This window comes from Rhinolophus sinicus, linkage group LG11, assembly GCF_036562045.2.
Source record: "Rhinolophus sinicus isolate RSC01 linkage group LG11, ASM3656204v1, whole genome shotgun sequence".
In the NCBI taxonomy this organism is placed as follows: Eukaryota; Metazoa; Chordata; class Mammalia; order Chiroptera; family Rhinolophidae; genus Rhinolophus; species Rhinolophus sinicus.
Window position 1 is genome coordinate 20,499,072 of NC_133760.1, and position 13,045 is coordinate 20,512,116.

The 13,045-nt window shown below is 47.6% G+C and overlaps 1 protein-coding gene across 1 annotated transcript in view; it reads left to right on the top strand.

Moving 5' to 3' along the window:
• The window catches only part of COTL1 (coactosin like F-actin binding protein 1), a 40,187-nt gene extending 31,568 nt beyond the window's left edge, over window positions 1-8,619 (top strand). Inside the window, exon 4 of the mRNA XM_019747133.2 lies at window positions 7,283-8,619. Within this exon, the coding sequence (XP_019602692.1) occupies window positions 7,283-7,393 (111 nt within the window). The 3' untranslated portion in view covers window positions 7,394-8,619. The remainder of the gene's footprint in view (window positions 1-7,282) is intronic.
• The last annotated feature ends 4,426 nt before the right edge of the window (window positions 8,620-13,045 follow it).

Sequence of the window (13,045 nt, forward strand, 5' to 3'; positions counted from 1 at the left end):
TGAGCCTGGCACTGAAATGGAAGCCAAGAGCTCTGGTTGGCAGCCTGTGGTCTGGGTGCCCATCACTAAACCCCAGACAGGTCCCAGCTCCTGGCCAGCCGGCCTTGCCGTGGTCTCCCACAAGCCACTGGCCTCCTAACAGGCCACCCTGGGCAGTGAGTCCTGACCCTGTCAATGGTAACAGTTTCCATGCTGTGGGGATGCTGGATTAGACTGTGTGCACATCTTAACTGAAGGAGCCTGGGGCCCTGAGTCTAGACAGCTCCTCACGTGTGATACTCACACCCGCCATGCTTGTGGTGGCGGTAGGCTGCCTGCATCTTCACATCTTGTGTCTTTCAGATTTCTCTTCCCTTCCATGTACCACTCTGCACTTTTGTCGTTCTCTTGTCATTATTGGTGGCTGGATATTCTGCCTATTGAGGGTCCCTTCCGGAACCAGCCCCATGTGCTTGGTTTTCTCCCCTATGGTGTTGTGGTTTGTAAAAATGGTTCAGACAAAATTAAAGAACTCAAGGACGATCAGCCACAGTCCTTTACCTCACACAGTAATAGCTGCTAATTCCCGTGGCATTCTTGTCATGTGGTACATGCTTTTACAAATATGATTTATCATAGCGGAGGTATGTGGGTCCTTTCACCGAACAGTTCATAAGTATGTTTTCAGTTTTCATGATTTTAGTGGCTGAATACTGTTCCGTTCAGTGAATGTAGTGTGTGTGTGTGTGTGTGTGTGTGTGTGTGTGTGTCCTGGGCATGGAGTTCAGTGTGGGTGTCAATCCCAGCCCCACCCCTCACCACGTGTGTGACCTTTTGCTGACTACTTTGCTTTTCTGCATTACAACTTCCTCCTCTAAAAATCTAGGATGATAATGGCATAGTAAAAATTGAATAAGATACTGTATGTAATGTCTGATATGTATGCAAAATGTTCAACATAAGTACTATTTACTTATTTATTCAACTTTTGTTGAAAAGGGAAAACAGTCTGGTATTTACCGCCAGTGAACATCTGTGAGTATATGTGCTGTACTTAAAAAAAAAAAAGTTGAATTACTTCTTCGGGAAAAGTTCCCAGAAGTGGGCGTGGCTAAGGACTAAGAAATGCTAGGCACAATTTTGACCAGGCAGGAAATGAAGACCTAACCCTGGATTTAATCTTGTGTGTCATTAGCAGGGACTAGTTGGAGCTCTGGATTAAGATGGATTCTGAGTTTAAATCTGAACTCGGGGAAACGTGCATGATTGATATGTGATGTCTGCCATGGATACAGGAAGAGAGAGTGGAGTATGTTTCCCACATTCTTGCCCTCACTGATCTGGATGGAGCCATAGTCAAAAATCAGGCAAAGCGGAGTCAGGATTTCTGTAAATGTCCACGGAAAATGGGCATTTCCTGACATGGAAATGTCAGGAAAGCAGGGGTCAGGTTCCAGGCAGTCCCCCCAAATGCTAAAGAGGTAGGTGGACCTGCAGGGGTCAGGATTTGAGGCATATGGGTGACTGCCCTTATGTGGTTTGCGGCCAAACCTACCCACAGCGTGCTTTCGGACACCATGCATTCCTGCCTTCCACCTGCGTTGGACAGTTACCCTGTGCCACCTGACATGTGACCACGTGCCTCTGTTGTCCTTTGTTCTCTTTCTAGTGAGGCAGGGTCTCGTCATTCCTGAACCGTGATGGCGACGTAGGTGCCTTGTTCCCAAATCTGTCAAACATGAGACCACACTATTTTGATCTGTTTGTCTTTTTCACTTTTCTGTAGGTCTCGTACCTATTATGACTCATACCTATTAGAAGAACCTGTTCTTTTTGAGTAAATTACACCTCCCTGGGAGGATTTTTAAAACCTTGGTCTTGGAAGCGCTTTTGAATGGTGGTAGGAGGGAAGTGTAGTGAGCTCAGGAGGATTTGGTAGCTGAATGCCCAGCGGGTTGGATGCTGTGCGTTTTCCTCTGGTTCATGTTCCAGCTGCTGTGGACCAACTGCTTTTCTTCAGCACGTCAAGGTCTTTGGTGTATAATTAATTTTCGCCCACTTGGGGAAAACATGCATTATTGTAGCCAGCATGTGTCTCCTCCACCCTCTGTGCCATCTCTCACAGGTGGGAGGAGAGATTCTAACCCCTGTGCTTTTTTGCAAGGGTTTGGGATGGGCCTGAGCTTGCACACAGCCTTCCTTTTGAAAGCCACACTCTGATCCATCCCAAAGTTGACTTTTCTGTGCCAGTTTTCCCCATTGCCTCTGATTCTGGCATCCAAGTTGAAACTTGGTCCCATGTGCTCAAAAGGCTTAGGGGCAAATCCGTGGATGGCTGGTGGGAAAAGGGCCGGGAGAACCTGTTGTCCAGCCCTCTTTCACAGAGATGGAAACCAGGGCCCAGAGCCATTGAGTGCTTCCTTCTGGGCATGTTCTAAATACTGGAATTTTGACTTCTGATAACCTAGGAGAGTGTCTGATGTTTAGGAAGCCTCTGTTTGCTGGAAGAACGAATTGCATCAGCTTGCATTGTCTTTCAATAAGAAAGTCACCTTTCTTCCCAGGCCCCATTTTGTAGAAATGTGCATTGCTGACATCACAAACTTAATTGTCAAAGTCTCCCCACTCATTGTTTTCTGCCTGGACCTTCCCCACACTTTCTGTGTAGGTTAGAGACCCACCGTAGATCTGATATTCTAGGTAGAAAACCTGATAGTTCTGGCCAACGGGCCTCCTGCCTGTCCTCCTATGGCTAACCCTGGGCTCCTCTTTTGGATATGCAGCTGGATTTGCCATCTTTTTCTCTCTGCAAGGGCGAGGAGAGGCCAGTGTCACTGCCTTGGTTATTCCAAGGAATTCCCTGGACTTTCCTTCATTAAAACGTAAATGATGGCGATAGAGAAATCAGTGTGGGGTAACAGAAGAGGAACCAGCCACTCCCAGCAGCCCTAGGATGGAGGTCCTCTTATGTTGCCATTTACAGATGAGGAGTCAGAGGCCTAGCGTGGGTAAGTCCACAGGCTGCTGGTGGTGCACATGGACCACGGTCCCTATTTGTATTTGACCCAAACCTATTCCCATCACACTTTAGGACTGAAGCTGGGGTTTAAACTCAGGCAGTTGGGAGCCGTTTAAAAATGAGATGATTTAAAACCCAGGATAGGAAAAATATTTATGCCCTTTTTATATCAGGCTTGCAAATAAATTCTTTTTTATTTTTTTAAACATCTTTTTTCCTTTTTTTAAGTTGGGGAATATTGGGGAACAGTGTGTTTCTCCAGAGCGCAGCTCAGCTCCAAGTCCAGTCGCTGTTTTCAATCTTTAATTGCAGGGGGCGCAGCCCACCATCCCTTGTGGGAATAGAACCGGCAACCTTGTTGTTGAGAGCTCTCGCTCTAACCAACTGAGCCATCCAGCTGACCCACAAATAGAGTTTGACAATGTATAGAGCCCCGGTTCCTAACCCCAGTCCTTCCCTAGAGTTGCCTTCCTCAGAAGCAGACTGATGTCTGCCTGACATTTTTGAAGCATGAGCATATGTGCACTTGAGAAAAGTCACAGGGACAAAATGTGTCCCAGCCTTGGTGGGTGTGTGTTTCCAAACCATCTTTTGAGTCACTTGTAGCTGGATGGAGCTGTTTCCTTTGAAAAGTCCTGCTGTGACAGACAAGGGAGAGACCCTGTCTGGAAGCTACTAGCCAGGGACATAGCATTCTTAGACATGACAAAGAAGATCTTTCTAGAACCACAGGTGACAATATTCCCAGACCGGCACATTTTGTGTAGAAGTGTTTGACGTTTGGCTCAGGCAGTCTTGGGGGTACGATATGCTTACCTGGGAGGCCCCAGTAATCTGGAGCAGCCCACGAGGTGGGATGAGGAGGAGAAAGGACACTGGAGAGATAAGGCCAGGACCTGCCCCCTGGACCCCTGCTATGAGGCTGCTGTGCACCCTGGGGTGAATCGCTCCCCCTCTCTGGGTCTCTTGCTGCTTCTGTATCAAATGAGAGGGTAAAAGTCAGGGATTCAAATGCTCTCTTCTTTTAGCTCCATCCTCCCCCCACCCCCGTCCCCTTTTTGTTAACCAAGGTATAACTTACATAGAAGAATGCACAATCTTTGGTGTACAGCTTGATACGTTTTTGAATTTAAAAATTGTGAATTTTTGTATACGCCTGTGAAACCACCACCCAGATCAAGACCTGGATCATTTTCAGCCCCTGGAAGTCTCCCCCTCTCCCGCTCAGATGACCGCTAATGTTTTATAATTAATGATTCTCCTTCCCTGTGTGCAGTATTCTTTTGGACACTACTGTTGTATCTAGGCCTGTGCTGTTACCAGCCACCGGTGGCTGCTGAGCACGTAAGTCGTGGCTCGTTGGACTGCTGTGTGTGGTACGTGTACAATATGCATCGGCTTTGTAAGCCCTTGTGTGGCGGACAGAATGTAGGAGATCTCAAGGCTTTTGAATTGGATTTGGGGTTGTCTCAGACCTTTTGCAGACTTTTATTAGAGTCTACATCCTGAGGGGAAGACTCGGCTCACTTTGGAAGCTTTTGGGGGTGGGTGAGCACCCTGTGTGTGGGAGGCCTGTGAGACCTGCTGGGACTGCCCGTGTGGCCGTCACCTCCCACTTGCCTCTTTGGGCCTCTGGAAGCCAGGTGCTCCCCATCGTAGGCGTGCGTGAGATTTCTTTCCTACGTACTTTTGTTTGATAGAATAATGTTTTGCTAATCATTTGGTTCTAAACATGTCTGGTATACAGCATCGGGCACAGGGTTGCTTTTTTTTTTTTTTTTTTTGGTAGTTTGAGGCATAGCTTTTATTGAAGGCAATTTTGTTCAGGAACATTTATTGTTAAGTTTTTTACTAGATTCTGCTATCCTGTTTTGTTCCTTATTTGGGCCATGATTTGATTTCCCATATATTGGTGGTTGGTTTTAGATTGGACTGTGCACAGCTCCATGTCCGAGTTTCACTGTAGATTTCTTCGCCATTATTAAACTTCTTAATCTAAATCTTCTAATGGCTAACAGACACAAGCCAGGAGTGTTCTTATTGCTTTCGATTGCCATATATAGCTATCATGAAGCAGAGGGACTTTGGACTTCTTCTGTAAGCACCTTGGGCTGTTAGCTTCCTCTCCCCGGGTCTGCCCTCCTGCCCTCCGCCCCTCCCCCGTGCCTCAGGGTTGAGAAACACATTCATTCTCAGTTCTCCTTTTTTGCTCCTTCGTCCAGCTTGTGTTCACGCGTACCCTGTGATGACACACACAGATCCTGAGCTGCACAGAATGGTAGAATGGGAATAGAAAGGATGTTTAGTCATTCTAGGCTAGTTACACAATCTCTCCAAGCCCAACTTCTTCACAAGTTAATATACTGAAGCAGGATTAAGTGAGAAAATGTGTGAGGCAGCGCCTGGCACATACTAGTTGCTTGATAAATATTAACCTCCCCCACCCCTCTCCCTGTTCATATTCTCAGTGGCCATTTTTTGGCATGACAAATGGTTTGTGTTTATACTGTAAAACTTGACCTTGAGTGTTCTTCTGGTTTAGTTATTCTTGGAGGTATGGGGACTTTTTTGTGTATTCCTGTTTTTTGTGTTTTTTTTTTCAATTGAAGTGAAACTCACATAACATAAAATTAACCATTTAACATATACAATTTAGTGGCATTTAGTACATTCACAATATTGTGCAACCACCACCTCTTGTTCCAAAATGTTTTCATGAGCCCCCAAAAGCCCCAGATCTGTTTGTAGGCGCTTCCTAATTCCCCCTCCAACCCCAGGCAACCACTAATCTACTTTCTGTCTCTTTGGAGCTGCCTTTCTTGGACATTTCCTATACATGGAATTATGCAATAGAGTCTTGCATGTCTGGCTTCATAGAGCATAATGATTTTGAGGTTCATCCATGTTATAGCATGAATCAGTACTTCATTCTTTTTTATGGCTGAATAATATTCCATTGTGTGAATAGATCATATTTTGCTCAGCCACTCATCTGTTAATGGATATTTAGATTGTTTCTCCTTTTTGGCTGTTGTAAATAATGCTCCTAGGAATATTCACGTACAAGTGTTTGTGTAGACGTAGGCTTTCGTTTCTCTTGGATAGATCTCTAGGAGAAGAACTGCTGGGTCATAGTATAAAGTTTTAAGAATTAAGTTTGCCAATGTGTGGCAGCGTCTGGTACAGTTAGGTGCTTAATAAATGGTGGTTAATTGTTTATGTTATTTCCTTGTGGACTTTTTTTGTGGGGTTGATTTTCTGACCTTCAGGTTTCTTGTTCGTATTTTGGTAAATTTCTGTGTATTCCTATCTGTCACGATCCTGAAGTTTTTCTTTGTTTATTGAAGTCTTATGATCCACATATTAAATGAACTTGATTCCTTGTGGCTCAAAGTTATCTGATAAGCCAGATCACCTGCTTCACTAATTCATGCCACAAGTATTTACTGAGTGCCTCTTGTGTGCCAGGCCTGGGGGATTTTGTAGTTGAAACTTGTGCACCCCAAGAGGGGACAGTGACTGCGTTTAGTTTATCACTATAGTCCCATTGCATGGCCTGGTATTTGTTGAGTAAATGCAAACAAACCCCCTGCCCTCAAGTATCTGCGTCCAGCTGGAGAGCTTTGTACGTTCAGTGCCCGGGTTGATCACTCAGACCTGGGGCCAGAAGCCCTGCACTGTTGTGAGCAGAGGTGCCTGGCTCTAGCTGTGCCCGCTTATGGTAGCCAGTCATGTATCTCTTCCCAACTCCACGTACAAGGATGTCATACTGGTAGCTTGAAATCAACCACTGTGGGAATATTTACACCATGGAAATGGGTAAAGGCTATAAATCAGGGCTTCTCCCGTTTTTCTCTATTTTGTCTTGGAGGATCTCATATTAAATATACATCAGCGCATCAACCTGCCTTTCCAACCTCATCTCCTATTATTCTCCTGATGAGATGGTTTTTCGCTGATGAGGAAACTGAGGCACAGAGAATTGAAGGAACTTGCCCAAGGGAACACAGCCAGAAAGTGACAGGGCCAGAATTCAAACCCACATCTGACCTTAGCCCATCTCCATGGTCTTGGGACTGCACAGTAACTTGACGTGCCCCATTTTCTGATCTCTAGTCATGGTTGTTTGTTTTTCCTACCAAACCATTTCATTATGCCACCAAATTTTTATTTTAATCATTTCTTAGTTTTCAAGGTGCCAAGACTTCCTGGTATGTTGCCTGAGCAGTGCTTAGATCCTGTCCCTTCTTACCTGGAACTCTGTGTTTTATTTTGTTTCTGCAGAATTTCGCTAAAGAGTTTGTGATCAGTGATCGGAAGGAGCTAGAGGAAGATTTCATCAAGAACGAGCTCAAGAAGGCTGGGGGAGCCAATTACGATGCGCAGGCAGAGTAACTCCAGCCCTCCCCCTGCCCCTTGCCAAAATCATCTGCCTGCTCCCCGGGGGAGGGGAACCTCGGCCTCAGCTACCAGCCCACCAGCCCACCAGGGAGAGGAGACGCAATGAGAGGCAACGCCTGCCACCCTGTCTGTAACCCAGCTTCCCTTCCCTGCTGCCCTCATGAGCCCTGTTATAGCCTGTCTCGCAAAGCTCATGGAACATCTTTCTTTTACCTTCTTTTTCTTTTATCCCCCCTCTTTCTTGATCTGAAGAAAAATCATTTTGATGCCAAGGTGATGCACATCGTCAGATCTGAGGCGCTTCCTGTGGTGACCCCTTTTCTTGGCATTTCTCTTAGCCTACGTGGCCTCCTCCACCATGACCTCATGTTGCTTCTGGAGCCTGGGCCCGTGCTGCCATCTTGGTTTTCTTGGGCACTCCCGCCTGCTTACCGCAGAGGAGGCACCTGTGCCAGGAGCTGCGCCATCGGTGGCGGCCTTCGTTAGCACACACATTCATCCCATTTGTCAGGCTCAGACCTCCTACAATGTGCTCCAGGGCCCCTCACCCACCTCTATTCAAAGTTGCCTAAGCGACATGTCTGACAGAGACGGTGCTCGGTGGTGGAAAGTTTAGGCCTGACTCAGACCAAGGGAGAAGAGATAAAATTTGCCTTAAAAGTTGCCTGGCATTAGCTTTGCCACATGGTCTGAAACGGCCCATTCACGCCCTTTTGATTGACATCTCATTATGGCATGGAGAGGGGGCAAAGGTCTGAGTCCAGATTTGACAGGAGGAGTCTTTCAGGGTTAACTTCAGAGGCTCCCGAAGTGACCAGAACTTTAGGGAGGGAGGCCCGGGGTGTGGAATGGGAATTTAGGTAGACCTGGGAACTGATTCCTTTCAGGAAGGTCCACTGCCAACAGCAAGGACAGCTCGGACCAGAGGGCCTGCTCTGCCACCTTAGCGGTGTGTGGAGTGGAGCCCCAGCCTCAGGGGGACCAGAACATCTGTGGTTTTAATCCTACATCCGCACCGTACAGTCAAAAGGATTTTTTTTTTTTTGAAAGAAAGATGAGATTAGCTTGGTTCTTCATGAGCGTATTTTATATTGTTCTTTTTTCTTTTTTTCCTTGCTCATTTCATTCGGGGGGAGGAAATCTGTGCTGTATTGGGGTTGTGAAGAACACCTGCTCTCCAACAGTTTACAGAAATAAATGTTTTTTTGTTTTTCAAAAAACGAGTTTGTCTGATTTGTCTTATAAAGCTTCTCTCTTTACTATAAAAACAAAGGCCATTGTCATCTTCAGAATTAATAGGTATTTATGGAGCTACCGGGGCCTAGGCACATTCATATTAAGAATCGCATTTAATTTTTAACAACCACCTTAAGAAATAGGTGCTGTTTGTGTCCCCATTTTCTGGAAACTGAGGTTCAGAGAGTAAGTGATTCCCCTGAGGCCACCCAGCTAGAAAGAAGCAGAGCTGGGATTTGAACCTAGGACTCCTGATACCCTTGTCCCTGTGGCTTGTGAGTGGAGTGGAAAGGCCCTGGATTTGAGACAGTGACATGACAGCAGGATTGTGATATTTACGGAGAGGTCAGAGGCCTTCCCTCTGTCTTTTCAGGAAAAGCTGAGCGAACACACCGTCTCACACAGTTGGGCTATGACATCCTTTCTGAGTTGTTAAAAACTGGACTTTCAGCACACCAGACCCAGTGGGAACTCAGAATCAGGCCGGAGGAGTTTCAGACACATAAGACAACTGGGTTTGGAGGAGCTGAGTGTGAGGTGGGGAGGGTGACGGGAGAGAGCAGAAGCCAAAGTCAGAACAGGAAGGAATCCTGCCAGGTGTGGGCAAGGCCACGATTATGCTTTCCCACAACAGCACAGGGCCAATGGTCAACTGGCGGCCCATGCCAGCCACATCTGAGTTCTAATACCTGCTCCTCTGCTCAAAGCTGTGTGGCTTTAGGCAAGTTCATTAACCTCTCTGGGCCTCAGTTACCTCATCTGCGAAATGAGCAACACTGTTACCTACTGTCGTAGGTGGGACAGCTTAAGGAGCAGCATGATTCTGAGGTGTCTGGTACGGGATCAGTTCTCATTACATCTCGTCTGCCACTAGGTCTTGTTAGCTCTGTGTGCCCCAGTGTTTTCTTGTACCTAGAACAGAGGGAGCCAAACTGGGTCTCTGATTTCCTGGCCTACGGACTTTTTGGCTCTGGTCAGAGAACTTGGGACAATTACACCTGAGGATAAGACCCGCTCTGGAAGCAAAGCCAGGTCCTATGAGAGAAAGACTTTCCTGAGGAGGACACCTGAGAACTGAAGGAGAGGAGTACGCAGGCAAAGGGGGTGGAGAGACAGGGGGACCTTGGACCAATGCTCCATGGGGATGTTTGCTGAGGGGAAAAGCAAAGAGGGTGGAACTGGGTTTGCGTATCGAGGAGCTTGGTTTTAATGGAAAGCTGCTACTCAGGACTTCGCTGGGATTTCACAAGGCGTCTGGTGGGATCGCGAGGTCTTCAAGGGCAGCAAGGGGCTTTGCCTTTACCATTTCTTTATCCCCTGTACCCACTAGGGATCCTGTTGCCTGGAGCTGCCTCCACCCGTTCCTCCTGTCTGTACCCAAGGCCTTGACCACCCGGATCTGGCCTCCATGAGGGCCTGGCAGGGGTTGGGAACGGAGCACTGGGTATTTGAGTCTCCTTGCTTAGACACACTCTGAATTACTTCACTCCTGGATTACCCAAAATCCAATGGTGTAAAACCACCACCATTTTATTTTGCTATGAATTTTGTGGGACAGGAATTTAGGAAGAGCTGAGCTGGGCAGTTCTCCCTAGCAGAGGTGTCCCATTTGGTTGTGCTCAGATTGACTGGGCTAGAAGTCCAAGCTGGCCCCCTCACATGGCTGGCAGCTGATGCTGCGGTCGTCTGATAGCCCATTCGGGCTGTGGATCAGAGCACGCAACATGACCTCCTCTGCACAACCGTGTTAGTTAGGGTTGTGGACTTTCTATATGGCGGCCAGCTTCCGCCAGAGCAAGTGGCCCAGAGGACAAGGGAGAGGCTGCATGGCCTTTTCTGACCAAGCCTCAGAAGTCACATGGCAGCATTTCCACAGCACTCTACTGGGGGAAGTGGTCATGAGCCCCCAAGTTCAAGGGGAGGGGACATTGACCGCACCTCTCAATGATAAGAATGCCAAGACATGTGACCTTCTTTTTAAAGCACCACACCTGCTGTGACCAGGCACTGCTAGTGTTGGGGGGGTGGGGGAAGGCGCTCAGGGGACTTGCAAGGGGGTGGGGGTGGGGCAAAGGAGATGTACAGTGAAACAAGCCAATAATTGCAGCAAGTATTCCTGTGTCCCTGGGGAGGTGCTTGCTCCTAGCTGATTTATCCCTGGGGAGACTTCTGTTTCTCAACTTGGCCAGGCCCTTCCACTACCCGTTTACTCTCCAGGGAGCTATCTGAGGCTGGATGGTGGGGGGAGGGGCAGCCCCAGATGCTTCCCTGGTGGGGAAAGGCCTCCTGCTGCCCCACCCCCAGGATGACTTCTCCTCCTGACAGTCTCCCTGCTGCTTCCTGTTCCCCGTTCTCATTGAGCTACAGAGAGAGGTAAAAACAAGAACCCAAAACGGTTGGCTGCAAGGAGATGAGTCATCAGGGAATTGGCAGCAGCTCAATGTGTAGGTCAAGTCAGGTCAGGTCGGAGGTGGCCAGCCAGGTGGTCTGAGCCTCAGTTTCCTCCTCTGCAAACAATGGGCCAGGATAACAGTACTTCCCTGTCTTAGTCCGTTGGGCTATTACAAAATACCATAGACTAGGTGACTTATAAAGAGCAGAAATGTATTATAGTTCTAGAGGCTGGAAGTCTGAGGTCAGGGTGTCAGCATGATCGGGGGCGGGCCCTCTCCTAGCTCCTGATTCCTTCCATGTGCCCTCACACAGAAGGAGCAAGGGAGAGCTGTGGGGTCTCTTTTACAAGGGCACTAATTCTACTCAGGAGGGCTCCATCCTCATGACGTGATCACCACCTCCTAATGCCAGGGCATTGGGGGTGTCAACAAAAAATCTTTCAGCCTAAGAGAAAGATTATAAGAGTTTATTTGAGCCAAACTGATGACAATTGCCGGGAAGCAAAGTCTCAACAGATTGAGAAAATGCTCCGGAAAATGGCCATTTTGCAACTTATTTTATACATTAGAATCAAAGGAGGAGGGTTACATGAAATCCATGGGTTGTAGATTAAGGGGGTGGGAGAAAGCAAAGCGAGGAAATCACTGGGATTGGACAAAGAGCAAAATGGAGAGACACACACTTCTTTTGCATTGGTGGGTACAGGATAGTTAATAGCATTTTACAGCACATAGAGATGGTATTTGGGGAACAAGATAACAATGAGGGATTTTGTAGTTTCCTGCTCTGGTGTGGTGGGTTTTGCCCCCTGGGGAGTTGGGAAAGGGATTATTCTTACATTCCAAGTGTATGTTATCTTCTTAATAGATGCAAAGAGACAACAGACAGGCTCACTTAAGGTAAAGATTGACCTTGGTGAAGGAAGCCACAGGCCAAGGATGTGAGTTCCCGCCATGGCCCATCTTAGTTAGGAATGTTTGTGTTCACGCCATCCTTAGTGGTTATTTTCAGTCTCCTGAGCTTGTCAGATTTAACATGTGGCCCCTTTTCCGTCCACAAGGGGTAGGATTCCCAATGTGAATCTGGGAGGATAAACACATCCAGACCACAGCCTTACCTCATGTATTTATATGAGGACTAAAGGAAGTGAGCTGTGCAAACTGCTTAGCACAATGTTACCTTGATGTTATGATGGCTACTCTCTGTGTGCAGTCCTGGGAGACCATCCTTGCTCTGGAGAGGGTCTGGGCCGTGAACACCTCCCAGCCGAACACCAAGGCAGTGACTGAGCATTGAGATCCTTCTACCTCTGCTTGTCAGCACCACCGCCCACGGACCCACCATTATCGCTCTGGGTTTAGAAGTCAGAATGTTGAGAACACAAATGCCTCTGGGCCGTGTTTTGCCAGAGCAGGCTGACACCTGGACGAACCCTGAAAGGGGCTCTCAGACCCCCTAATGGAGTGGGGCTGCTGGTACTGGGAGCAAGCACAGGGTGATAAGGAAGGGCTCCAATCCCAGCTCTGCCACGAACAGGCAGCCACGGTAAGTCATGTGGTCAGACTGAGGTTCAGCAGGGGCAGGGCTGTATCACCAAGTATTTGTGAACAGAAATACAGTCCTCCCCACGTACCTAGTAAGTGGCTGAGGCAGGATTTGAACCCAGGCATGCTGTGCGTGGATATGGGTCAATACACCCACCCTCTAAAAAAGTAAAAACAACTCTGGGGGTAATTCCAGCTTCAGGGGACAGAATAAGAGAAGAGGCTGGGGTATTAGGGCTGTATGATGCCACAAAGAGGCAAGTAGAGGAATCCATCACTTTTGCTCTTGCTGGACTAGGGAGGAAATCAGTGCCCAAATAAACTTAACCATCAACCCACTGTTGTTTTTAGCTCTCACATGCCTCCTAGCCTGGAGCAGCCCAGGAGTCAGACAGCCTGGGGGCCTACAATACTCCGGTTTTTCGTTTGACTGTAAATGCTGAAGTCATGAAACTAAAAGAAAAACATTCTT